The 25,748-nt window shown below is 42.5% G+C and overlaps 1 protein-coding gene across 10 annotated transcripts in view; it reads left to right on the top strand.

The window, feature by feature from the left end:
• Positions 1 to 25,748, top strand: part of NFIB (nuclear factor I B) — a 300,754-nt gene that overhangs the window by 102,998 nt on the left and 172,008 nt on the right. For 2 of the 10 annotated variants that reach the window (XM_060762383.2, XM_067464379.1), the window contains exon 1: positions 19,352 to 19,402. The exons of 3 other annotated variants lie outside the window; for them this stretch is intronic. Coding sequence is in view for 1 of the 7 variants with exons in the window: in XM_060762388.2 (XP_060618371.1) it covers positions 16,340 to 16,357 (18 nt within the window). In the remaining 6 variants the exon portion in view is untranslated. Of the gene's footprint in view, positions 1 to 15,795; positions 16,358 to 19,350; positions 19,403 to 25,748 lie in introns of those variants that run through there. 5 more of the 10 variants (XM_060762388.2, XM_060762382.2, XM_060762386.2 and 2 more) reach the window with 5 other exon arrangements.

A 25,748-nucleotide genomic window follows, 5' to 3' on the forward strand; every position in this document is an offset into this window, starting at 1 on the left:
CCGTGGACATTCCACAGTTATATAAACTGCATTTTCCTAATTTCCAACAGCTTCAAAGTTTGATTGCTTACTGCCTGGAGGAATCCTTTGTTGGGAGGTGAGAGAATGCTTCTGGAGCATGGTCATACAGCCGGGAAAACTCACAGCAACCCAGTGATTCCGGCCTTCGAGGATACATTAAACTGCAAGTTGCTTTTGGTGTGAGAGAATTGGCAGTCTACATGGACGTTGCCCAGAGGAGCTGCAACTGACAGAGGAAGCTCAATCCTCTTTCCCCAGATTCCAACCGATTTGTTAGTGGGAGAAAGAACTATTTGAGGCAAGTGAGAATGTTGATGAGTACTGAGTGGACTTGCAGCTTCAAGGTCTGGCTGTGTACTGCACCCTGGACGTTCCACAGATATATAAACCCCACTTTCCTAGTTTCCAACAGACCTGACATCCTCTGAGAATGCCTGCTATAGATGTGGGCGAAACGTCAGGGGAGAATGCCTCTGGAGCGTGGGCATGCAGCCCGGAAAACTCACAGCAACCCGGGAAATATTTTATTTTTCTTCGACTGACTAAATCAATAGCAAAGAACACATTTCCTAAAAATGCCCGCCTGCCGATGGGAAAGTGGAATAGAAGGAAACGTAAACACAGCCAGGGAGAGAGGTTGGGGCTTTCCGTGCCTTCCCCCTTCTCTCTTTCCTTTCTCTCCTTCTCCTTCTTCCTTTCTCTCATCATCCCTTTCCTAAACCCCGTCGAGGATGGAGAAACTTTTCATTGCCTTCTCATCCAAAATCCATGTTTCCTGGGAGTCAACTTTGCCCTCAAAATGTTATTATAATTATAATTACTATTTTTACGTAAATCGGCTGTTGGGAATTGTGGGAGTTGAAGTCCAAAACACCAGGAGGGCCGAAGTTTGCCCGTGCCTGATTTAAAGCCTCCTATTCAGAACAGCAGAGCAGTCCACTTCTCCCACGCCGGACAAGTGGGGAGAAGGAAGAGAGCAGCGGAAAGCCCTGCTGGTGTCTTGCCTACGAAAAAAGGCCACGGAGCAGAAGCCACGAAAGGCCCAGATCCGGGACTCGTGGGAGCCGGAAGCCGAGACCCAGGGTTAGCATCCCAACCAAAGCCACGAGATTCAGGCATCCGCGGGGTTCAAATCAAAGTTAGAGACTCAGTTCTTGTGGGTTTTTTCGGGCTATATGGCCATGTTCTAGAGGCATTTCTCCTGACGTTTCGCCTGCATCTATGGCAAGCATCCTCAGAGGTTGTGAGGTCTGCCATAGATGCAGGCGAAACGTCAGGAGAAATGCCTCTAGAACATGGCCATATAGCCCGAAAAAACCCACAAGAACTGAGTGATTCCAGCCATGAAAGCCTTCGACAATACATCAAAGCTAGAGACTCACAAGGAAAAAGGCTGAAGGAGAGCCGTATATCTTGCCAAGGGCTTCCTTCCCAAGGCGTGTCACATTGAATCCAGGGGCGCCTCTCTCTTGAAGGACAGATCTTAGCGGATCAATGTATTGTCGAAGGCTTTCGTGACCCTCCGGAATCACTGGGTTACTGTGAATTTTCCAGGCTGCATAGCCACGCTCCAGAAGCATTCTCTCCTGACGTTTCGCCCACATCTATAACAGGCATCCTCAGAGGTTGTGAGGTCTGTTGGAAACTAGGAAAGTGGGGTTTATATATCTGTGGAATGTCCAGGGTGCGGTAAACAGCCAGACCTTGAAGCTGCAAGGCCACTCAGTGCTCATCAACATTCCACTTGCCTCAAACAGTTCTTTCTTCCACTAACAAATCGGTTGGAATCTGGGGAAAGAGGATTGAGCTTCCTCTGTCAGCTGCAGCTCCCCTGGGTAACGTCCACGTAGACGGCCAATTCTCTCACACCAGAAGCAACTTGCAGTTTAATGTATCATCGAAGGCTTTCATGGCTGGCATCACTGGGTTGCTGTGAGTTTTCCCGGCTGTATGGCCATGCTCCAGAAGCATTCTCTCAGCTCCCAACAAAGGATTCCTCCAGGCAGTAAGCAGTCAAACTTGGAAGCTGTTGGAAACTAAGAAAATGCGGTATATATAAATGTGGAGTGTCCAGGGTGGAAGAAAAGATTCTAGTCTGCTTGAGGCAAGTGTGAATATTTCAATTGACCACCCTGATTAGCTTTGAATGGCCTAGTAGTTTTCAAGGTGTGGCTTCTTACTGCCTGGGGCATCACAGCAACTCGGTGAACCCGGCCACGAAAGCCTTTGACAATACATACAACTTTCCTCGGCAGCACCTTTCCTGATTATTGGGTCACTAGCCGATGATGGTATTATTATAATTGTTGTTGCTGGGTTGTTTTTCGGGCTGTATGGCCATCTTCTAGAAGCATTCTCTCCCGACGTTTCGCCTGCATCCCCAGAGTTTGTGAGGTCTGTTGAAACTAGGAAAACTGGGTTTATATATCTGCGAGAATGTCCAGAGGGCGCAGTGAGCAGCCAGACCTTGAAGCTGCAAGGCCATTCAGTGCTAATCAAGGTGGCCAGTTCAGTACTAATCAAGGTGGCCAGTTGCAACTCTCCCACTTGCCTCAGTTCTTTCTCCCACTAAGGGGTCAGCGGTTGGAATATGGGGAAAGAGGATTGAACTTCCTCTGTCAACTGCAGCTCCCCTGGGTCATCCTCTGAGGATGCCTGCCATAGCTGCAGGCGAAACGTCAGGAGAGAATGCTTCTGCGACATGGCTCTACAGCCCGAAAAACCTACAACAACCCAGTGATTCTGGCCATGAACAACGCATTGCTGCTACTTCTGCGAGACGGAATCGGAGCTGGAAAGCTTGTCAGGAGTGTGTGTGTGTGTGTCTCGCCTTAGGACCGAGGAGCTTGCCCCCCCCTCCCACTTTTGAGCCCCCTCCATTGCTCTGCCTGGCTGAGCGTCGGCAAAGTGCCTGGGCCAAGTTGCCCAAGGAACTTTTTCCCAAAGGTGGAGGAGGGGGGACTGGCCTTCCCCTTCTCCCCCTTCGTCACGTGGCGAAGAGGGGTCTGTCCCCCCCCCCCCCACTTACTTCCCACGGCGGGGTCGGGCGAGGAACGTGCCTGTCTGGCGAGTGTCTGGGCCTGGCGGCAGAGTGCAGTGCGGGGCTCCTCTTCCACTCCCGGCCTCTCTTCTACCCCCCCCCCCTATTCAGGCCCCCGCCGTTTTCTCCTTCTCTCCCTTTCCGTGAGGGTGTTGTCCGCCCTTCAGTCAGTTCTGATTCACAACGACCCCCCCCCCTTTCTTTTTAGTGACTTGAGAAACTGCAAATCGCTTCTGGTGTGAAAGAATTGGCCGTCTGCAAGGACGTTCCTCAGGGAACGCCAGGATGTTTGGATGTTTTACCATCCTTGTGGGAGGCTTCTCTCATGTTCCCGCATGGGGAGCTGGCGCTGACAGCGGGAGCTCATCCGCGCTGTCCCCGGATTCGAAATCCTGTGGGCACAAGGGTTTAACTCACTGCGCCTGGAGATCCCCCTCCGGGCATGGTTTCTCTCTCTCACCCACCCACCCCTCAACTTGGCAGGCAGTGGGAGCCAAGGCAGGCAGCCAACTGAGGGGCGCGACCCTCTCCTCCCTCGCCACCCCTACTTTCCGTCGGGCTCCTTTTCGAGGGAGGCCACGTTTCCAGGCTCTAGATGGGGCGCATCCTTCCGCGGGAGGATGGGGAGAGAGAATGGGGGTGGGACGGCGGGACGAACGAGGGGCCCAAGAGGCTGAGCCCACGGCAGCCTCGCCACTCCGGAGCAAAGACTTGGGCCGGCAGAAGGGAGGGTCAGAGCCAGAGGAAGAGGAGGAGGAGGAAAGGGCCATAAGGCTGAGAGTCCAAGCGGGTCCGGAGGTGGTGGTGGAGGAGGAAGAAGAGAAGGAAGAAGAACAAGAGAAGGCGAAGGAAGAAGAAGAGGAGAAGGAAGAAGAGGAGAAGGAAAAAGAGGAGGAGGAGGAGGAAGAGGAGGAGGAAAAGGAAGAAGAAGAGAAGGAAGAAGAGGAGGAGGACTAGGAGAAAAAGGAAGAAGAAGAGAAGGAAGAGGAGGAGGAGAAGGAAGAAGGAGGAGAAGGAAGAAGAGAAGGAGGAGGAAAAAGAAGAGGAGGAGGAGGAGGAAGAGGGGGAGGAAGAGGAGGAGGAGGAGGAACAAGAAGAAGAAGAAGAGGAGGAGGAAGAGGAGAAGGAAAAAGAGAAGGAGGAGGAGGAGGAGGAAAAAGAAGAGGAGGAGGATGAAGAAGAGGAGAACCGTAACAACGACAAGATCAACAGCACGGGGAGGACCATCCCCGTGGCCCGCTGTTGAAGCCCCGTCCCTCTCCATGGGCTTTTGGGAAGGTGTGTGGCTCTGCTCTCTCTCCTTCGAGGCCCCGTCGCGCTGCACCTCGTCCTCGCCGCCCCCAAAGCCTCTCCGATGGAGCCGGCGCCTCCCTCCAGGGTCCCGGGGCCTTCTCTCCAAGCGGCGGGCTCTCCCGGCCACGGCCTCCTTCCCTTTGGTGCGGGCTGGGGTTCCCTCCCTCCCTCCCTGCCTGAGGACAGGTCAGGGCTGCCCTGCGAGCCTCCCCTTCTCTCGAAGCGCTCGCCCCGCAGCGGGTCCCGACCCACTCTCTTTCTCCCCTCGTGGCTGGGCGAAGAGGCGCCGGCCTGCCTGGCCCGCTCTCCTTTCCCTTCCTCGGCAGTCCCTTCTGGGCGCCGACAGGTTCCTGGCAACTGGGAAAGGCCAGTTCCAAGAGGCTGCTCCAGTAACAAAGGGCCCGCCAGTGGAGCCCTTGCCCGGTATTTGGTGAGGAGGCCCTGGGTTTGAGAAACTCTGTGAGCCCAGGCCCATTTCTCGCATTTAGATCTGAACCAGAGGTCCTCCCATCTCCTTTCCTATTCAGCAGGATTTAGGGAGAGGAGAAACACAATGTGGGATCAGGAAAATTATGGCTCTGCTCTCCCTGCCCCCCCCCCCGAAACTGCAAGTCGCTTCTGGTGTGAGATAATTGGCCGTCTGTAAGGAGGTTGCCCAGGGGACGTTGCTAGTGTGCTTTTGATGTTTTACCATTCCTGTGGGAGGTTTCTCTCATGTACCCACATGGGGAGCTGGAGCTGACAGAGGGAGCTCAACCCCTCTCTCCTCATATTCGAACCTCTGACCTGTCAGTCATCATTCCTGCCAGGCACAAGGGGTTAACCCATGGCACCAGGAGGGCTCCTGTGACCGCATAGCTTTGCCTTCTGTGCAGGCAGGCTTTCTCTGCGAATGACTGAGTGTGTCCTCTGCCAGCACCTTGCAGCATTTTGAAGAGACTGCAGGCATGCAGAGGTTGCCAGTTCTGCAGGCTTGCAAATAGCATGCAGCACAAAGAAGGCCGTCTCCTGCGGCTGGGAGAAAGACGATCTGGGTAATTTGCAGATTAGCCAGGAATTGGCACTCCCAAACAATAGCTGCAGTTTCCCCTACACCCCCCCCCCCATTAAATTATATTGATACCAAAAGGTGACCTAGGGTGGATTTGTAAATACCTCAAGCTCAGAATCCTCTCATTCTTTGTTTTGGTACCAGGCTCTGCTTGAATTTCAGGCTGGGACAAAAGTGTACAACCTGCCCAAGCCTCCTGCCTTGCCACCCTCCTGTGGGGTGTGGAGGGCAGGGGTAGAAGGAGATGGGAAGATTAGGCGAACCCAAACAGCTGAGGCGTGGGCATGGCAACAGAGCCATGGGTGCCAGGAGCCCATTCCTTGCACACTTCTGGAAGAACAAACGCTTTTGTGACCACTTCTCCCTTCACATCTGCATCTGCTCCTAAGATGTTGGCATGTCTGGCAGGCTCAGGCAGCAGGTGGCAGGCGGGAAGAGGGAGAAACTTCCAGAGAGCCAGAAAATCGGCCCACAGCCCTTCCCAAACCTTCCACAGAGTCTGTGCCTCCCTCCAACAGCTAGAGACATTTTGGATTTTCAAAAATCAAAACAGAGGGAGATAGCAGGACTATTCTGGAAGCTGTGAGGTCACTCCCATGTTTAGAGGAAACTATGGCCTCTGGTCACCCACTTAAGGTGTTGCTGCGGTCTGGATCAAGAAACCGACTCCTGTCCTGTTACTACAGCATTTGTGCATCTGGCAAGTTGCTCTTTCCTTTGTGGTCTCTGGCACTTGCCTTTTCCTGGATGGGTGGCCTACCTGGAGCCCATCCTGTCTACATCAATCAGAATTTTGTTACAAGAAGCAATGCCTCCTTAGGCCTCGTTCCAGGGCTTTGATAGTCAAGATGACTGTAGATATATTATTTTGGATTGGGCAGTCCTTTGAACAAGTGGAAATGAATAGGTCTTATGCAGTATGCATAACAGAATGTATCCCTTTTCTACTGGCATGGAATACTTACCTTTGTTTAGTGCTGCATGTTGCTAACTTGCTTGTATCAACTAGGGGCCCTTCCACACAGCCATATAACCCAAAATATCAAGGCAGAAAATCTCACAATATCTGAGTGTGGACTCAGATAACCCAGTTCAAAACAGATATTGTGGGATTTTCTGCCTTAATATTCTGGGATATAGGGCTGTGTGTAAGGGCACTCAGATAACCCAGTTCAAAGCAGATATTGTGGGATTTCCTTCCTTGATATTCTGGGTTATATAGCTGTGTGGAAGGGCCCAGAGTCTCTATAACCAGTAATATCATTGTGATGATCAACATATTTAACTAAAGGGTTGCTGGCCCTTTCCTTGTGTTTTTATAAAATTTAAAAAAGGGCCTGCAGGTGATAATGATGGTGTTAAAGGAGAAAGACTGTTAAATATAAAATTGTTGCAATCAATGACTCATGATGAAGCTTTTAAACAGAGGCTGGATGGCCATCTGTCAGGGGTGATTTGAATGCAATATTCCTGCTTCTTGGCAGGGGGTTGGACTGAATGGCCCGTGAGGTCTCTTCCAATTCTTTGATTCTATGATTCTATGATATAAATTGCATTCGCTTTTCTTGTGGTTCAGGGGAATACTACTTGGAATGCACTAGTTTCACCTTCATTTTTGAAACGTGACTCTTCCTAGTTTTTAAGAAGCGTGGAGCTTTATGAAAAAAATCAAAATATGTTTCACATGGAGACATGGAGAGGTAGTAACAGTGTAGTAATTACTGTGTTGTTAAAGGCTTTCATGGCTGGAATCACTGGATTGCTGTGAGTTTTCCAGGCTGTATGGCCATGTTCCAGAAGCATTCTCTCCTGACATTTTGCCTGCATCTATAGCAGGCATTCTCAAAGGTTGTGAGAATATATATTACACAGCCCCTGCAAATGCCTTCTATAGATGTGGGCAAAATGTCAGGAGAGAATGCTTCTGGATAATGGCCATACAAGCCAGAAAACTCACATCAACCCAGTGTAGTAATTCTTAGCTGAATCCGTAAGCAGATACAAATGTCATTAATGTTGCTTTTGTTTAGCTTCCCAAAATTGAGATGATGATAATCAGCCCCATACAAATTGTATAATGGGGAAAACACATTCTAAAATAATGATATCCACTGAAATACAATCTGTGCCTGCTTTTTTCTATCACAACTCTGACTAGCATAGATTTCCTTAGTTTAGGCGTAGCTGACCTTTGCTTAATGGATCTGACCTCTTCTTCTGAGTGACTTGCATTGTGCAAAGTATTTGGTGCTACCAGAGGAAACACATGGCAGTTTCCAGATGACAGTTACTAAGGTATTAGCCAATCTCTCTGTGTAGCAAATTAAGATTGCATCACCATATTTTCACCTGCTAATTTATTTCTTCAAATGTTGCCTTTGGGGCTGAGTTTTGCATACTTTAGGTTAAATGATGAACTTTCTCCCTTTCTTGGAACTCATCAACAGGCAGGCTGCAGATTGTTGTGCAATGGCAATGTGCAAAGTGGATTTGATTTTTCAGATTATTTTAAGTCACATGGTTCCAGAAGCTTATGCCAGCAACTGAAGCAACATTTTTTTATGTAAGAGGGTGCCACAGGATTAGCAGCATGTAGAATCCAGAAAAGTCTCTCCCAAACACAGTGATGCACTGAGTTGTTATCCAGTACTGTCATCAGGTCAGTGTTTTCGATCAAACAATCTGATGGAGGCACTATCTCTCTCTGTGGCAGGAGGAGGACAGAGCAATGCAAATATTAACGGAGATTTCAGGACTTGCAATTATATATGAAGGGGGAAAAGAAGACAATAATATTTTAAATGATTTATCAGGTTTCACTGCCTCTTTCGTTGTTTCATTGGGGCCCTTGGTGGTGCAATGGGTTATAATTCTTGTGCCTGCAGGACTGCTGACCGAAATGCCAGCAGTTTGAATCCAGGGAGCGGAGTGAGCTCCCATCTGTCAGCTCCAGTTTCTCGTGCAGGGCCATGAGAGAAGCCTCCCACAGGATGGCAAAACATCCAGGCATCCCCTGGGCAACGTCCTTGCAGACGGCCAAGTTCTCACACTAGAAGCGAATTGCAGTTTCTCAAGTCTCTCCTGATACATAAAAAATGTTTCATTTTGTAAAACCTTGATATTTTTTAATTCCTTTCTTTCTATCATGCCCCATTATGTGATATTTCTGACCAAATAGCTTATTCAGTTTGATCTATTTCCTCAAATGTGTGATGTCAGCATAGTTGCACTAACAGTAGGTATGTTGCTGGGAGATCCTCTCTACCCACGACAGTATTTATAGTAAATGGTGGTGTAACACATACATAAAATATTTGAAGTTTAAAAAACCATTCCCTAACCTTAAATTCTTTACTACAACATATATTGCATTTTAAAATGAAGTGCCTCCCCCAAACCTAAATCATATTCACAAAAAGAAATCTGGTCATATTCAGGAAGGAAATACCTTTATAGGCTTGTTTATTGGGATTTAACCCCTGTGGGTTTAGCTTGTTACAGGTATATTATCAATTTTATATAAATTGTTTCCTGTGCAAGCTTTTAAGTCATTCATTTAGAATGAGGCCTTGTGATAGTTAGGAAGGAATACTGTAGCTCATTGTAGTTAGTATTAAGATGGGGAAAAGGAGGAAGAAAGAGAGCTAATGTAGCCAGGTATTATGTGGGATTTTAGACATCAAATTAAATATATTGAATGTAACATTAAAATCTGTTGATGTGTTTTATGAAACACTGTTTTCCTTAGTGGTAAAAGATAGGTGTCCTGCTATGCTAAAATTCCCATTCATTATTAACAAGTCAAGTTGTATAGAGACAATATATTAGTAGCATTACTTTCTAAAATATTATTTTGTTTAATGTATTGTCGAAGGCTTGAATGGCTAGAATCACAGGGTTGTTGTGAGTTTTCCGGGCTGTATGGCCATGTTCCAAAAGCATTCTCTCCTGATGTTTCGCCTGCATCTATAGCAGGCATTCTCAGAGGTTGTGAAGATATATATTACACAACATCTGCAGATGCCTGCTATAGATGTGGGCAAAATGTTTGTTTGCTTTTCTTTTTTAGATACTATTACAGAAGCATTATCTTCTGACGTTTCACCTGCATGTATAGATGCAGGTGAAATGTCAGGAGAGAATGCTTCTGGAACATGGCCGCACCATTATTTTGTTTGTTTTTCTCTTTTAGATAATGTTCCAGAAGCATTCTGTCCTGAAGTTTCACCTGTATATATAGATACAGGCAAAATGTCAGGAGAGAATGCTTCTGGAACATGGTCGTACAGCCTGGAAAACTCATAACAACCCATTATTTTGTTTGTTTTCCTCTTTTAGATATTTTTTCAAGTTTTGTAAACAACAATATTTCTACATGTAAAACAGCAAATAAATGATTAAATATCTCTGTCAACTAAGAAAGCACTATTTGTGCCTGTCGGTATTAGTGAATGAATATTACAGTTAAATTAAAAATGGGGAGAATCATTTAATTAACCTACGTACATGGACCAAAGACAGGGGAGGGATTTTAATTTAAGACCATGCATTTTGTGAACAGTGGGTGGGAAAAAACACACACACATTTGGGTTTACCTTTCTTAATGAAAGGGGTTCCTTCTAAACATCTCTGATAACTTTTGCCCCCTTTTCCAATAAAGATCTTCTCTTTATAATAGCCGTAATTGCATAATGAAAGCTCTGACTCTGAGAATGTAATCTACCTATTTTGGTCGAATGCTTCTTGCAGGAAGTGTTCCCCTTATTGAATTGGGGGGAGAGGAGGGATTAAATCTGTTGAAGTGAAAAGAAGTTGTGTGGAAGCATAGCTTAGTGGATTTTAGTGAAATTTAAAGTTTACAAGCGGGGCCTCAATCTTTAGATCAAAGCGGGGGAACGGGGACTAAGCTTTTTGAAGATTTCACAGTATATATCAATAACTTCACTATTGTCCATTATACACATTAGAAGCGGTTCGAGAAGCAGATGTTCTTCGCTTACATCGAACCTCATTTTTTTCATGATGACAACTTGAGGAAAATGTACTGGTCATATTATTTATTGCAGTTTTTGCTTTCTTTGTGTCTTCTCTGGTTTGACTTCAACCAGCTCCACAGTTTTGAAGCTTCTGACACAAAAATGCTATGTGAGCTGTATACATGGTTATTAGAATTAGGGTCATCACACTACTGTAAACAAACAAAACTGTAAAATGATGCACAGAATATGTAAATGAGCTTTCATAGTGATTATGGACTTCCAGTTGAAATGTCTGTTTCAGTGGATACTGTTGAGCTAGTTATCTTGTTGTGGTGAATAAGTAGTAGTTTTAATGCCTGTTGCATTAGCATAGGCTCACTACATATCCTGCTCACTGCTATTTCTCCTGTCTGCTTAAGGACCTCATACGACTATGAGGTTTTCATCTTTTGTCTATTTTTAAAAATAAAAACACCGTTATGCAATAATAATAATAATAATAATAATAATAATAATAATTCCTTATTTGTTTTGTTGTTGTTCATTCATTCAGTCGTTTCCGACTCTTTGTGACCTCATGGACCAGCCCATACCAGAGCCCCTGTTGGCCGTCACCGCCCCCAGCTCCTTATTTGTGCCCCAACATTATCTCCCCAAAGGAACTCAGGGTGGCTCACAGAAGCACTCCAAGTGCCACATGCAGACAACAATACATAAGTATAAATGCAATGACATAAGTATAATTAACAGTGTATAAAAATCTAACTGATACAATTATAAAATATGAAAATTATAAAATTTCTAAAATGCAGTGTATTGGGGATCTGAAAACCTGGATTTTCCAACAAGCATTTGAGAATGACTAGTCCCTGCTTATAAATGCCCAGCTTGCCAGATAGTACTCTGTTCTCTGCACTTCTTCCAATCCCCTGGCTCTATACTACGCTGTTTTGGACTTTCTCACGTCCTGTCCTCTTTATACCCTGATCATGCCCATCTTAGTATTCTGCTTATTGGTTTTTGTTGTGTATTGTTTGAGTGAGTTTTAATGCTGCTGTTTTATGCCGTTATGATTTCTTTAATTGTGTTTTATTTTATTGTTATGCTTTGCTATGTTTTAATTTAATCATTTTTTGTTTTTGTTTTGATTGTTTTGTTTTGATGTTCTCTGAACATTTCTTCCCATGTGTAAGCTGCCCCGAGTCTCCTTGGGGCAGCTTATAAATTGTTGTTGTTGTTGTTGTTGTTATTATTATTATTATTATTATTATTATTTGGGGAGATGGAGTTGGGGTATAAAAATAAAGTTGCTACTACTACTTCTGCTATTATTATTCGGGGAGATGGATGCAGGGTATAAAAATAAAGTTATTATTATTATTATTATTATTATTATTATTATTATTATTTAATGTGTAACAGCCATGGTCTGCAGCTTTTAAACTTTGATTCAGCCACAACAACCATGGATCTCCTCCCATCCCCGTCTGGGGAATCTATAGTTTGCAAAGCCCATAGAACAGACTGCCCTAACAGTCTCTAAACAAAGAACAGCAAGCGTTGCATGGTTCAGATTCATTTTCTACTGCAGTTATTGTTTGTTTATAGAATGAGGGACTTGAAAAATTAGACCCAAACAGTGTTCTCAGAATTTTAAGCTGGCCTTCCCCTTATTTTTAATGGTTTATTGTTCATCTGAATACTAACCAATTTTTAAATATTTAAATATTTGAGCACTATTTTTTAAAAAAAATTTAAACCCCTTTGGGGATTTTTTTTGTTATTAACTGAAATGAAATATTTAAAAATGAAATATCACTTCAGTTAACAGTTATGCTAATAATGTGTTTCCATTGTAGAGATTATTTTTAGCATTAAGAATAATGTTTTATTCAAGGTACTCAGCCAAATATTGGGTGTTTAGTGTATTGAGTGAACCCGAATGAGCAAATACCCGAGAATCGAGGTATTTTAGATTCTTCCTTACACTATAATTCTGCACTTTAAAAGGATGCTAGTCTATTTCACCATTATACAATGGAGCAGATTTGGGCTCAGATGCTTTTAAAGCTGAGATCACATTTTAAAGCTGAGATCACTCCTTGTATTGATAGCTTTACATAGTTGCAGTTTGAGCAGCACACGTGTATTTTTTACCATTATTTTTGAAAGATTTCTCTAAAAGTATAACAAAGGATACTGTAGAATGACCCTAGCGAGGGATTCATTGCCTTTTTCTTTTTAACTCTTTCTTGACTTGCTGCTTTTCTCCTTCTCTTGGATTGACTTTTCCAGGGCTGAATCTGTTTATATCAGTGGCTCCAAACTTTTTATTGACCAGGGACCACTTTGACCAGGGACCACTTTCCAACATTAGTACCAAAAGGGTTATGAATCAGTTTTTGGTCAACTTTAGATTCGGTTTGGTTATTTGGGGTGCTGATTCAGAAAATGGCATTGGATAGACCACATCAGCTCTAGTTTCTGATACAGAACATATACCATCCAGTAGTCTCCATTTACTTGCCCACAGAAAACCATATTTAATAAACCTTGGCACTATATGAGGGTTTTTTGAGACCAGTCGCTCTCGTTGCAATGATGTCGTAATGGTGTAGCCACAGACCATATTTTAGTTCTTGCGGACCACTGGTGGTCCACAGACCACAGGCTGGGAACCACTGGTTTATATAATTCAACTCAAGAAAAAAAAGTTGAGCACCAAGATGTTGGAAAAGCTGTTAAGAATATATGTGATTACTAGAAAGTAGGAAGTATAAAATAACATTATTGGTGTGCTTTTAAAAAGTGGATGCTCCCAAAGTCTTGTCAGAAACAAGACTTTGAAACTTAAGTAACTACATAAATGAAGTGGTAGTGCTCCACAGCTCCAGTTGTTCAGCAGCCTTCATGGCTGCAATTTGTGTACTTCCACCTAATCCTGTATTCCTGGCACATCTGGCATCCTCATTGACTTAACAGGAGGCAACAAGGATGCAGGCTTTCATGGACCGGTCCCGGTGTAACTAATGATGACTTGGTGGCATTTATGTATCAGTTCTTCAATAAATCAGACATGGCATATTGATACACGCATTTGGGTTTTTGTTCCTCTCTTTTAATTCCCTTTTGCTATTTACTCATTTCTGAATAGATATTTATAGGATTGGGCTGCAACTGGAGTTTATATCACAGTGTTATTATGATTATTTCTTCTTCCTCTTCCCAGAACAATATTGGGGAGCCATACATCCCAAACCTTGCATTTCCCCCTTCCTTAGCTCACATTTCTGAGTAGATGTTTATAGTATTGGGCTGTGGCTGAGCTTTCAATCAGTACACCATCATTCGCCTTCCTTTTCCTCCTCCTTTTCCCAAAACTATATGGGTATGCCATTGTGTTTTATGCCTTCCAAACCTTGCATTCTCCCCTCCCTTCCAGCTCATTTTTGAGTAGATATTTATAGGACATAATAACAATAATAATAAACAATGCTGGGGTTCCATTTTATTTTATACATCCAAAAATCTTACTTTTCCCCTCTCCCTTCCTCATCACTAACTTAGCAATTAGATATTTAAAGGACTGGACTGTGACTGAGGTTTCAGACAACTTATTATTATTATTATTACTATTATTAATATAATAATAATAACATCTTTATTAATACCCTACCCTATCTCCTCTAGGGGACTCAGGGTGCTCAGGGTGGTTTAAAATATCTATATTTTATTATTAATATAATTTTATATTTAATAACAAAATATGAGTATGGTATTATATACTCCAAACCTTGCCTCCCCCCCCCCTTCCTTCAAGACTATTTTCTTAGTAGTTATTATAGGGTTGGGGTGCCACTGGGGTTTCAGTCAGTGTATTATTATTATTATTATCATTATTATTTGATACACAACAAGCTTAGTACATAGCAAACAAGTTCACTATACTGGCTTTTGTATTGGATCACACATCAGACACTTCCCAAGTGTCTAGGACTGTGTGATGTATTGGCGAATAATGCGTGCAGATCATCATTACAATTATTATTGTTATCACAAGCCAGTAAATGTGGTTCTAGTGGTGATCGGCACACTGGGTACAGTGCCTAAAGACCTTGGCCTGCACTTAAAATATTATTATTATTATTATTATTATTATTATTATTATCACAAGCCAGTAAAGAGTGATCTTGTTTGCTATGGACTCATCTTGCTGTGTATATAATAATAATAATAATAATAATAATAATAATAATAATAAGGGATTTAAAGATTGAACTGCAAAAACTCTGGCTCAAGCCAGTCAAGGTGGTCCCAGTGGTGATTGGCACACTGGGTGCGGTGCCTAAAGACCTTGGCCTGCACTTAAACACAATCAGCACAGACAAAATTACCATCTGTCAGATCCTACTCGGATCTGCAGACATTATTTGTTGATATATCACACAGTCCTAGACACTTGGGAGATGTCCCACAGTGTGATCCAATACAAAAGCCAGCACAGTGAGCTTGGTTGCTGTGTACTAATCTTGTTGTGTTTCAAATAATAATAATAATAATAATAATAATAGCATAGAGATCTCGTTTGCTGTGACATACTGTGGTTTTGTGTCAGTAAAATAATAATAATAATAATAATAATAATAATAATAATAAACAGCCAGCAGAGTGATCTTGTTTGTGTGGACCCATCTTGTTGTGTTTCAAATAAATAATAATAAAGAAATATAACAATAATCACAGTAATAATAATAATAGTTGTGATTATTGTTATATTTATTCCTTTTCCCAAAACGAGACTGGGGTTCCATGTCATACCCCCAAAGCCTTGCATCCCCTTTTCTTTCTTTCTTCCTCTCCTCCCTCCTTCTCTCCCTCCCTCCCTCCCTGCCTGCCTGCCTCCCACACACTCACTTTTGTCTCACTCCACAGACTACTTTGACATGCGCTGATTTCAGGGTCTTTGACCTGTCTGGAACGGCATACTTTATTGCGGCTGCCCCCTCTGGCTCCCCCGCCGCTCATTGGCTGCTGGGATATGAATATGCAAATCGCTCCCCTTTCTTTCCCCCCCTCCCTTGTGTTCTTTTCGCCTGGTGTTTCATGCAGCCGCCAGGCGGAAGCGAAGAGCCGCGCTTCCCACGGGTTCTTTTCTTTTTTTTTCCGGGGGGGGGGGGAGGGTTGAGGGGGGGGAGGCGAAGGCGGGGCGTGTGATTGGTGGTCGAGGGCAGCCGCCGCCGCCGCCGCTGGCCAATCAGCGCGAGGTGGAAAGAGGCCAAGTCCGCCGCTCGCGCTCGCCCCTCGCCAGCTCATTCTGCAGAGCCAGACGCGCGAGGGAAGGAGGGGGGGAGAGGGAGGGAAAAGGAGGGAAAAGGAGGAGGAGGGACTTTTCCACACACACACTCACTCACTCACTCACTCTTTTTTTTTTACACATACACACACACAGCAGCCCCGGCCGCCCCCCAAAAAAGGGCTCAGCCTCTCCTGGACCACGTTCAAGTCCGCCACCACAACCTACTCTTCAGCCTTGCGACTCAAAGAGGAAGGAAGATTGAAAAAAGAGGGAAAGGAGGAGGAGGAGGAGGAGAAGGCGGGGGCCACCCCTCACTGCCTGTAGACTTCTTTTTGTGTGTGCCTTTGCTGCTTTCCTTCTTCCCTCTTAAGCCAAGATACATGTTTTGTTTTTTCCTCTTTTCTGATTGCCTTAAAAAAACTGAACAAAACAAAAACAACAAAAACAAAAACTGAACAAAATATACTTCTCTTTCCTGCCTTTATTTCTCCACGTAAATAAAGACGAGAGGTTGGGAATCCAAACCAAACCACCAGCCACCCCGCGCGCCCTTGAGAAACATTTTTTTTCCTCTCCTGTGTGTGTTGTGTCCACTGAGAAATGTGAAGCCAACGGTACCCGTGTTGTGTTACAGAATTCAGGATCTCCCATACGTTTAATGCAATACAGTACAATGGTATGTGGCATTGGAAACGATCCAGTTTCTTTTCTTTTTTTTCTTTTCCTCTTTGTTGATTTCCTTATGGGCTGTCCTCTCTCTCCCTCTCTCCCTTCTCCTTTCCTAGATAGAGATTGTGCTTATTTTGACTCTTATCCTTAGGCCCCCCTCCCTCTCCCTCCCTCCCTTTGGGCAATGGGTATCCTATTTTAATTTGCTGGATGAACTATAAGGACGGGTTGTTTATATTTCGCGGCTTCCCTCCTCTTTTTTGGCAGCTTTTGAATGTGGGTCATCCTATTTTTTTTCCTGCCAGGAAACAGTGGATAGGAGTGCGTGTCCAAAAGTGGTGAACTTGGTGCATTTCCTGCTTCCAACTTTCTCCCCTCCCCTTTGGCTGGCAACTATCTGTTAAAGCATTGGAGGAGGTTTCATATGAAGTGTTGGTTAATTTTCAGCTTCTTGTGGCTTCTATTGAGTGCCTTTTCCTTGTTTTTTCCCTCCCTAGAGTCCTAAAATATTTTCGAGTGCATGTAAATATATACTGTTTATTGCCAAGTTTTGAGGAAATGCATGTCTGCATTGATAGCTAATATGTCTCAGGATATAGGTATGGGTTATTTATGTTGTACGTCTGATGTTTCTCAATCTGCACATGGACGGGGGGGGGGGGGGGTTGCTTATTGTTTCTCTCTCCCTGGGCCTTTCCACACAGCCCTATATCTCTGAATATTAAGGCAGAAAACCCCACAATATCTGCTTTGAAATGGGTTATCTGAGAGTCTTCCACATAGCCCTATATCCCAGAATATCAAGGTCGAAAATCCCATATTATCTGAGAGTGTAACCCAGTTCAAAGCAGATATTGTGGGATTTTCTGCCTTGATATTCTGGGATATAGGGCTGTGCGGAAAGGCCCCAAGTCCACACTCAGATAATGTGGGATTTTTTTCTCCTTAATATTCTTGGATATAGGGTTGTGTGGAAGGGCCCCAAGTCCACACTCAGATAATGTGGGATTTTTTCTCCTTAATATTCTGGGATATAGGGTTGTGTGGAAGGGCCCCAAGTCCACACTCAGATAATGTGGGATTTTCTGCCTTGATATTCTGGGATATAGGGCTGTGTGGAAGGGTCCTCTGTCAGCTTGGCAGTGCTTCCCATTTTGTGGGGGAAATTGCATATTTTCTCCCCTCTGTCCCATGTTATGTGTCTCCTCTCCTGGCTTCTCCTCCCTTCGCCTGTGTCTGGGCCACATTTTAATGCACAATATCCCATCCATTAAGTTGTGGTTGAATGCAGAGTGTGTGAAGACTTGGCAGCTCTTGGGTTGGAGGGGGCGGGGAAGCCAGTTCGACTTTGACACAAGATGCCGATGTGGCGTGATCTGAATTATTATTAGAGCTGTGAACATGGCCATCTTTTCCTGCTGTTCCTGGTGCCATTGAACTTGAGAAGGGACAGACAAGATCTCCAAGTCTGGGCCCCCCTCCCCTTGCTCTCAGTACAGTAGCTGGCAGAGAAAAGGCGCCAAAATACACAAGATTAAGTCTAACTTTCTTTGAAGTGATCCTGAGTCTCTGCCCATGTGTAATTTTAACTATGAATCACATGGACCAAAATAATGCTTTGATTTTAAACTTTTTTAAAAAACCAAAAAAATGTTATAAGCTGTCAGCAAAATGCGTCCTGTAGTAACCCGGGAATGATTCTTTAACTAGTTTGAGATTAATACATAAAAGTTTGGCGGGAGGTATGCGGGTGAAAGTGAAGGCTGAGTGAATCTGACCTTTATGCAGCAAGGCTAGAAACTTCTATGTTGTGTAACATAAAACGTTGTGGTTTACAGTTTTATATTGAGGCCTCATGTTTGCATTTTTTGGTCGGAGAAATGGAGAAAGCTTGGTTATTAGAGACACCATCAAACCATATGTGGACAGAGGTCAAGCATACAAATCGGAGAAAGATATGTACATGCACACCACATAGATTTTAGTAGTTTCATGAAGAAAAGTTTGCATTGATTATATGCATACACGTCTTCATTCTCTGACTAGAAAAAGGTTGGTTGGGCAAAGACAAATTTTATTCATAATGACAGTATTATCAACAGAAAAGCAGTTTTAAAATAAATGGGCTTAGCGGGTACATTGAAAGATAAACAGTTGCTGACAGTTCTTTTTTTGAAAAAAATATGGCACTGCTCTCTTAAAAAAGTTTTTCATGAACTTCTTTTTGCTGAGCTTGCAAAAACAAGCATATACGCACACACACATGCGGAGGGAAAGTTCAGACAAAGAAAGTGAGTGTATTGCTTGATTCATTATTTTATTGTTGGGAAGGATTTTCCAGGGATAATTAGCTGCAATATTATTTTAAAATGCATTATCCATTTCTGTTTTGGCATAAATTAAAGCTAGTATTAGTAAATATATTTAGCGTTACTTACTTTCAGAAGCTATTTTTTCACACTGAAAGCTTTTAAAACAATAGCAAAAAGTTTCGAAAGAGATCCTAATTTAAATAAACATTCTAATTTGGAAATAATGTTTTGGCATAATAATATTTGTAAAAGTGGAAAGTAAAAATGTAATATGTTTTAAACCAAAGAGAAGAAAAAAAGTTTTTATAAAAATGGGCTTGCTGGGATTATGGATTAATTTTAGACATAGCCTCTCGGTTTAAGAGTGTTTGTATAACTAGAGTAGACTCGTCTCACACAGTGGATGGTACTTATAATCCTACATTGTCACTCATCTAGACGGCAGTCATTCCCTTTCCGCTTCCAGAACCTTCTCAGAAATACAGTTGCCAAAGCACTTTGGAATGTGTGTGCAAACTTTTTCAGTATCTTACATTAAGGCAGAAAGAATAAGAACTTTTGTTTCTGAGTCCAATAGACTGAAACACTGGACTGTTGTCTATGGAGAATCCTGGAGGGGAGGGTGGCTGGACGAGAGGGGAGAGCTGGCCCGACCTTTTTTGAGTTTCTGGTTTTTGATGAAGCGTACAGTTGAGCTGACTAACCTCCTAAGTTGCACTGATATCAGTGCAGCACTCTCGGTGAGTTTGAGACTGTATATACAAAGGAAATATAGACAGATAGGTATGCGATGCTTTTAACAACTCGGTGCACATGTATGCTGGTAGTAACATATGTCAGAACATAGTTTCTTAACTTACTATTACCCTCTGCAGAAGAAATATATATATGAAGATATGTCTTTACAATATTGAGAATGGGAGTAAATAACCAAAGTGATGTTTTTTTGTTTCTTTATAAACCGACATAAATTTAGTTGTCTGTACAATACCGAGCAGTGTTTTCTTTTATTTGGGATATTCAAATTAATGAGCTTCTTTTACAGTATGTATAAATGACTAATTCTCATGGACAAGTAGAGCAATTCCATTGTGGTTTGTCAATACAAGGCTTTTATTGAATGGTGTCAATTGTCGTATTCATATTATTTTCTATGTTATTTAAGTTAATATAATGTATATGTCAGGTATCTTACTGTTTGTATCCTATCCACAGTAATCAAAATTAAGGATTGTGAGCAGAATGGATAAATGGAAAAATGGAAAGTTTATGGAGAGTTTTGTGTTTGTGTGTGTTTCTGTGGACCAAAATGCAAAAATTACTTGGCTTTGAACCCACCCACCCAATTATAGCACCAGGAAATTTGTGACACCAACATATATGCATTCAAAAATAGACATGTGCTTAAAGATAAGGAACTGTACCCGAACTTGTTGTAATAGTTTTAACTCAAGAGATAAAAGGATATGCCTTAATTAAAAGAGGAATATGAGCATTTTGTATTTTACTCAAGGAGAGTTATTTAATTCCTGTCCTGCCTTTCCTTACTGAAATGTACACATTAAGATGTAATTTGCTCATACACTTTGCCTTCTGTAGAACAATGTTTTCTGACTCAAACTGTATCAAGAGACAATCTACAGTAAGATACCTTCCAGGAGAACATTTGAGCTTGGCGTGTGCATTTTATCTGTTTATCCTTCTGTATACTCTTAAGTAATTCCTGTATTTCATGTCCTCAGGAGAAATCTTCTGGTGGATGTTGTTAGTGTGTGGTTCTTATCCTTGGATTATTAAAGATGGGCATTTATTTAGATGAGTCATGAAACAATTTCCATTCCTCTTTGAAGGGCGCCTTTATGGAATGGGCTTGGTTATTCCTGGCTTTCTGTCTTGTTCCTAGAAAATCTTGCAGTTACAGTAATGGTTGTGAAGCTAGTAGTAGTGTTGGTTTGTTGTGTGTCAGTAAGTGAAAGGCCAAGCCAGGCCAGGCTGGGCTTTGTGTCTCTGGGGCACCTGAGGACACACTGAGAAGCACAATAATGCTGTACTGTAGTGCATAGAATATTTCCCATCACATTTCCAGGCATCATTCAGGCGCAAAGCTGTCTTCTTTGTTTCCCCTTACCGGAAACAAAACTGGTTGCGTATTTTCTCAGCTACCTTTCACTGTGAATAGCTCTGTGATGTGCATATATGTACAAAGAAAAGTTCTTTAAACAACCATGCCTTTTTGCGGATACTAAAACCAACAAAGCCCAACCAGGGTGAGCACCTCAGAGACCAAAAGTGCTCGTGTAGCGCTTATGATAAGCCAGTGCTACCATGTGTGTGTATGTTTATGACCAGTTTATCTATGATGAACACCATTGCTTTTGATCGTGACCATTGATGCTATATCAGATAGTTATAACTTACCTAATTCACCCTAAATGGCTCCTTTTGAAATGGGATTTATTTATTTATTTATTTATTTATTTAACAATGTTCTCTTGATGGTTCATGGTGGGGTGGAGTTAAAAATGCAGTAAGAATAGAATAATGGAATAGACTGGAATATTAAAACAATTCACTCCAGTAAAAGAAAAAAAATGATAAAAAGTCCCAAATGTTGAGGTTTCAGGATGACCTAAAAGAATTGGGAGAATAGCATGTTTTTTGAGCAATGATGAAAAGATACTGGAGTCAGTGCTAGGCAGTTCTCTTTAGGAAAGTTATTCTTTAACTAGAGTGCTGCTTCTGAGAAGGGCCATATACTTGGTACCCCACTTAATAGCAGCACTTTGTGTGGCACCCCCAATGGAAAGGATCAATTAAGTGTGCATAGCAAGAGGCAATTCCATAGGTGCAAAGTCCCAAGCGATGAAAAATCAACATTAGAATGTCAGATTGGGTCTGGACATTGAAGGGGAGCTTATGAAAATGAACAAGTACAGTGCAGCATGGTGTATTATTGTTTATGTTACTCCTGGAAGCCACCACTATGTTGCCTCTCTTGACAGCCTATCTATGTTGTCTTCATGTCATCTTGCTCTGTACTTTCACCCTAGAGTAGACTATTAATAACATGAAGCAGGGGCTTGGAAATTCACAATGTAACATGCATGTGATTCCCTAAACGTTTCAAGATGATAGGCTCAGGTGCCAGTGGATGCCCACTTCCATATTTGAGCCCTTAAACAACAGTGAACTCAATCCAATGTCTTTAGGTCAGAGGTTCTTAAAGTGTGCTCCATTGAGCCCTTAGGGCTCTGTGAAGCATACTGAGGGGCTCTGTGGTTTCCGCTTCCCCCCTCCCCCTGCCTGATTCCTTCCTCTTTCCTGCTTCTCCCCCTTTTCCTGCCTCCCTCACCACTACCCTCCCCCCCCCCCGCTCCCTTGCTCCCTATTTTCCTCCTACCTAATTCCCTCCCACCACCTCCATATTTCCCTCCCCCCACTCAGGGAGTGCTTTGGTTATGCTTTTCCTACATAGCAAAAGGGGTTGGACTGGATGGATCCTGGGGTTGCTTGCATTAGTATTATTATAATTACAAAGGTTGGATGGCCATCTGTTAGGGGTAGTTTGTGCTTTTCCTGCATGGCAAAAGAGGGTTGGACTGGAATACTGTTAAGTTTATGTAGCTTAAAATTGTTCTTTATTTTAAATATTGTATTGCTCTTTCTTTCTTTCTTTCTTTCTTTCTTTCTTTGCACTACAAACAAGATATGTGCAGTGTGCATAGGTATTTGTTCATTTTTTCAATTAGCCCACACAAACACTATCCATCTGACTCTGGCCTGGCCTGTCTGTCAAATTTTAAAACAGAATGCCTCAAAAAGTTTGCCCATGCCTGATATATATATACATATATACACACACATACATTATATGTACTGTAGTATAACAAAATATATTTATTTATTTCCTACTAGCCATTTCCTGCCATGTGTTGCTGTGGCCCAGTCTGTGTATATGTGTTTTGTGTGTATATATGTGTATATGTGTGTGTGTGTGTATATGTGTGCGCATGCGTTGTAATGGATTTTTTTGGCTCTTCTGCTGTGCTTTTCAGTGTTTTTGTGAGTGATTGTCACTCGTTGGCCTGATAGGTGTATTGTGTCCAAATTTGGTGTTAATCCATCCAGTGGTTTTTGAGTTATGTTAATCCCACTAACGAACATTGCATTTTTATTTATATAGATATTTATACCCTGCTTTTCTCACCCCAAAGGGGATTCAGAGTAGCTCACAGTTGGCCACATTAGTGCCGCATTACAAATAAAAAGTATATAAAATACAACCCACAATATATATACATTTATTGGAGCTCCACGAGAAACTTTTACTTCAAAAAGGGCTCTGCAGCTGAAAAAGTTTGAGAACTCCTGCTTTAGATACACCCCCTCCCCATAGTTCCCTAAATCAGGGTCTCCTAAACTTTTCCATTTTGGTCCAAGAAATGCTTATGCGACCCAGGATATATAGTTATGTGAAATAAATATAAAACTCAGTGATTTATCATTTAAGGATAAAAAATAAGTATTTGAAAGACTTCTTAAACAGGCTGGAAGATTTTCCTTTTTATGAAGCAAAGCTGAAGCATCTTCTGCAGAGTCCATTGTAAACACTGCGTATTTGTGTAAATGTCTAAGACAGCCACTAGGTGAAGCTCAGAAAACAGTTGCCAAAACAGTTGCCAGATTTATGGTGATCTCAATATTTAGCTAGGAGACCCCATTTGGAGTCGGGACCCACAGTTTAAGAAACAGTGCCCTAAATCACTTGAAAAATTAGTTTTGGAGAATTTCCCATCCTTCCAGGGCCAGGTGTGTGCGTATATGTGTAAGATTGGAGTAGAAAGAGGGGTTACCCTTTTTCTTGCTCCATTGGAATCCACTGCTCTGCCAGTCCACTATTCGACCCTGCCAAATATATATACCTCAATACTAGGAATTGGTGACACTAATAAAGAACCAATGAAGTGAGCATAACTGTGACAGAACTATTCCAATGTTATTTGAACATTTATTGGTAAAACCAAATGATATTTTGGATTTAATTTATGCTCATAGTGTTCTCACTGCAGCCCCTGGTGGTGGCGCAGCAGGTTAAACCACTGAGCTGCTGAACTTGCTGACCAAAAGGTTGGTGGTTCAAAGCCAGGCAACAGTGTGAGCTCCTGCTGTTAGCCCCAGCTTCTGCCAACCTAGCAGTTCGAAAACATGCAAATGTGAATAGATCAATAGATACCGCTCCAGTGGGAAGGTGACGGCGCTCCATTCAGTCATGTCAACCACATAACCTTGGAGGCATTTACGGACAACACTGGCTCTTTGGCTTAGAAATAGAGATGTTGTAGGTTTTTCGGGCTATATGGCCATGTTCTAGAAGCATTCTCTCCTGATGTTTCACCTGCATCTATGGTAAGCATCCACAGAGGTTGTGAGATGAGCACCACCCCCAGACTCAGACATGACTAGACTTAATGCCGAGGGGGACCCTTAATCTTTTAGTGTTCTCCCATTTCCCTTCAGACTCAACATAATACAATGTTATTGGTATCCACATTAAGAAGATAATTCTAAAGATTTAAAACTATGTTGATAGAGTGTGAACTCAATGTAGGGAGTGTAAAATACATGCATTGCAGGGAGATAAAAACATGCACAACAGATATGTAACATGTTAAAATAGATTTCCGTTCTCAAAGTATCTGCAGTGGTCCTTGAGGCTAGCAGTAAATGACTGTGACATAAAGGGGCAATGTATGCATTTATAACCATTATCACTTCTGTGAAATAATAATATGAATGTGTTCATAAACTAAAGAGGTCACATTTTGTGTCTTATGGCATGTGACTATTATGACTCCTAATGTCCTTGTATCGGGATACACATCTGCATAGATGAAGGTAGTTTCCAATGAACCCTTGTCTTTTAAAAGTTTTATGTGTAAATGTCAACACATAACATGTAGAATTGGGGGGCCGAAGTTATATGATCTTGGTGGTATAAGCAGGGTCTGCAGCAGAGCCTTGTTGGCATTTGATCATATTGAGGCCCTTTCACGAGGGAGGCAAATGAAGAAAGGTTTAGTATCAGTATTTATATAGCACTTCAGGTGTCTTCACATACATTGTCTCAGTTATACTTATAACTTTGTTGTTACTGTTGAGTGCCCTCAAGTCAGTTCTGATTTATGGCAACCCTAAGATGAACCTATCAGATTTGTTAGTTCATATAACTATCCTGTCAAAAATGGGGAAGGAGGTAAAGACTGAGATACTGTAGCTTTCCTAAGAAGAACAGATGTTACTGAGGGACTTCTACAGTCACAGTGTAACAGTACAAGGATTTGATTAAATGCTGCATCAGATATGAAACAATTCTGATTGCTTTGCAGCAGTTATTAAAACTGCATTTGCCTTGCATGCAAGGTAACTGTGCTTTCTTTTGTCATTGCAGTTTGCACCCTGGTTCTGTTAGGTCTTTCTCACTTTCTGCCCATGGCATCTACTGTACAAACAGAACAAATAGTGAAAACGGGCATCTTACACGATAATTTTGCCAAAGTAGGAGGAACCACTTTGAAATCTGAGCACATCAGCATACTCAAACTCTTACCTCACACCCATGAAAATAAAGAACCTAGGTTTTACTGCGCACTCCTATGTATATCTACTTAAAATAAAGTCTTCATTGAGTTCACTTGGATTTAATTGCAGATAAATGTGCAGAGGATTGCACCTTTATAACTGTTTATAAGGGTCTAGATCCAGGGAAGTCTGCTTTGGTCAGACTACACCTGGAATACTGTGCCCAGTTCTGAGCACCACAATTGAAGGAAGATGCTGTCAAGCTGGAATGGGTCCAGAGGAGGGTGACAAAAATGATCAAGGGTCTGGAGAACAAGCCCTATGACGAGGGGCTTAAAGAGCTGGGCATGTTTTGCCTGAAGAAGAGAAGGCTGAGAGGAGACATGATGGCCATGTATAAATATGTGAGGAGGGAGCAAGTTTGTTTTCTGCTGCCCTGGAGACTAGGACATGAAATAATGGCTTCAAATTACAAGAAAGGATATTCCACCTGAACATTAGGAAGAA

Source organism: Anolis sagrei, chromosome 2 (genome assembly GCF_037176765.1).
Source record: "Anolis sagrei isolate rAnoSag1 chromosome 2, rAnoSag1.mat, whole genome shotgun sequence".
Taxonomy (NCBI): Eukaryota; Metazoa; Chordata; class Lepidosauria; order Squamata; family Dactyloidae; genus Anolis; species Anolis sagrei.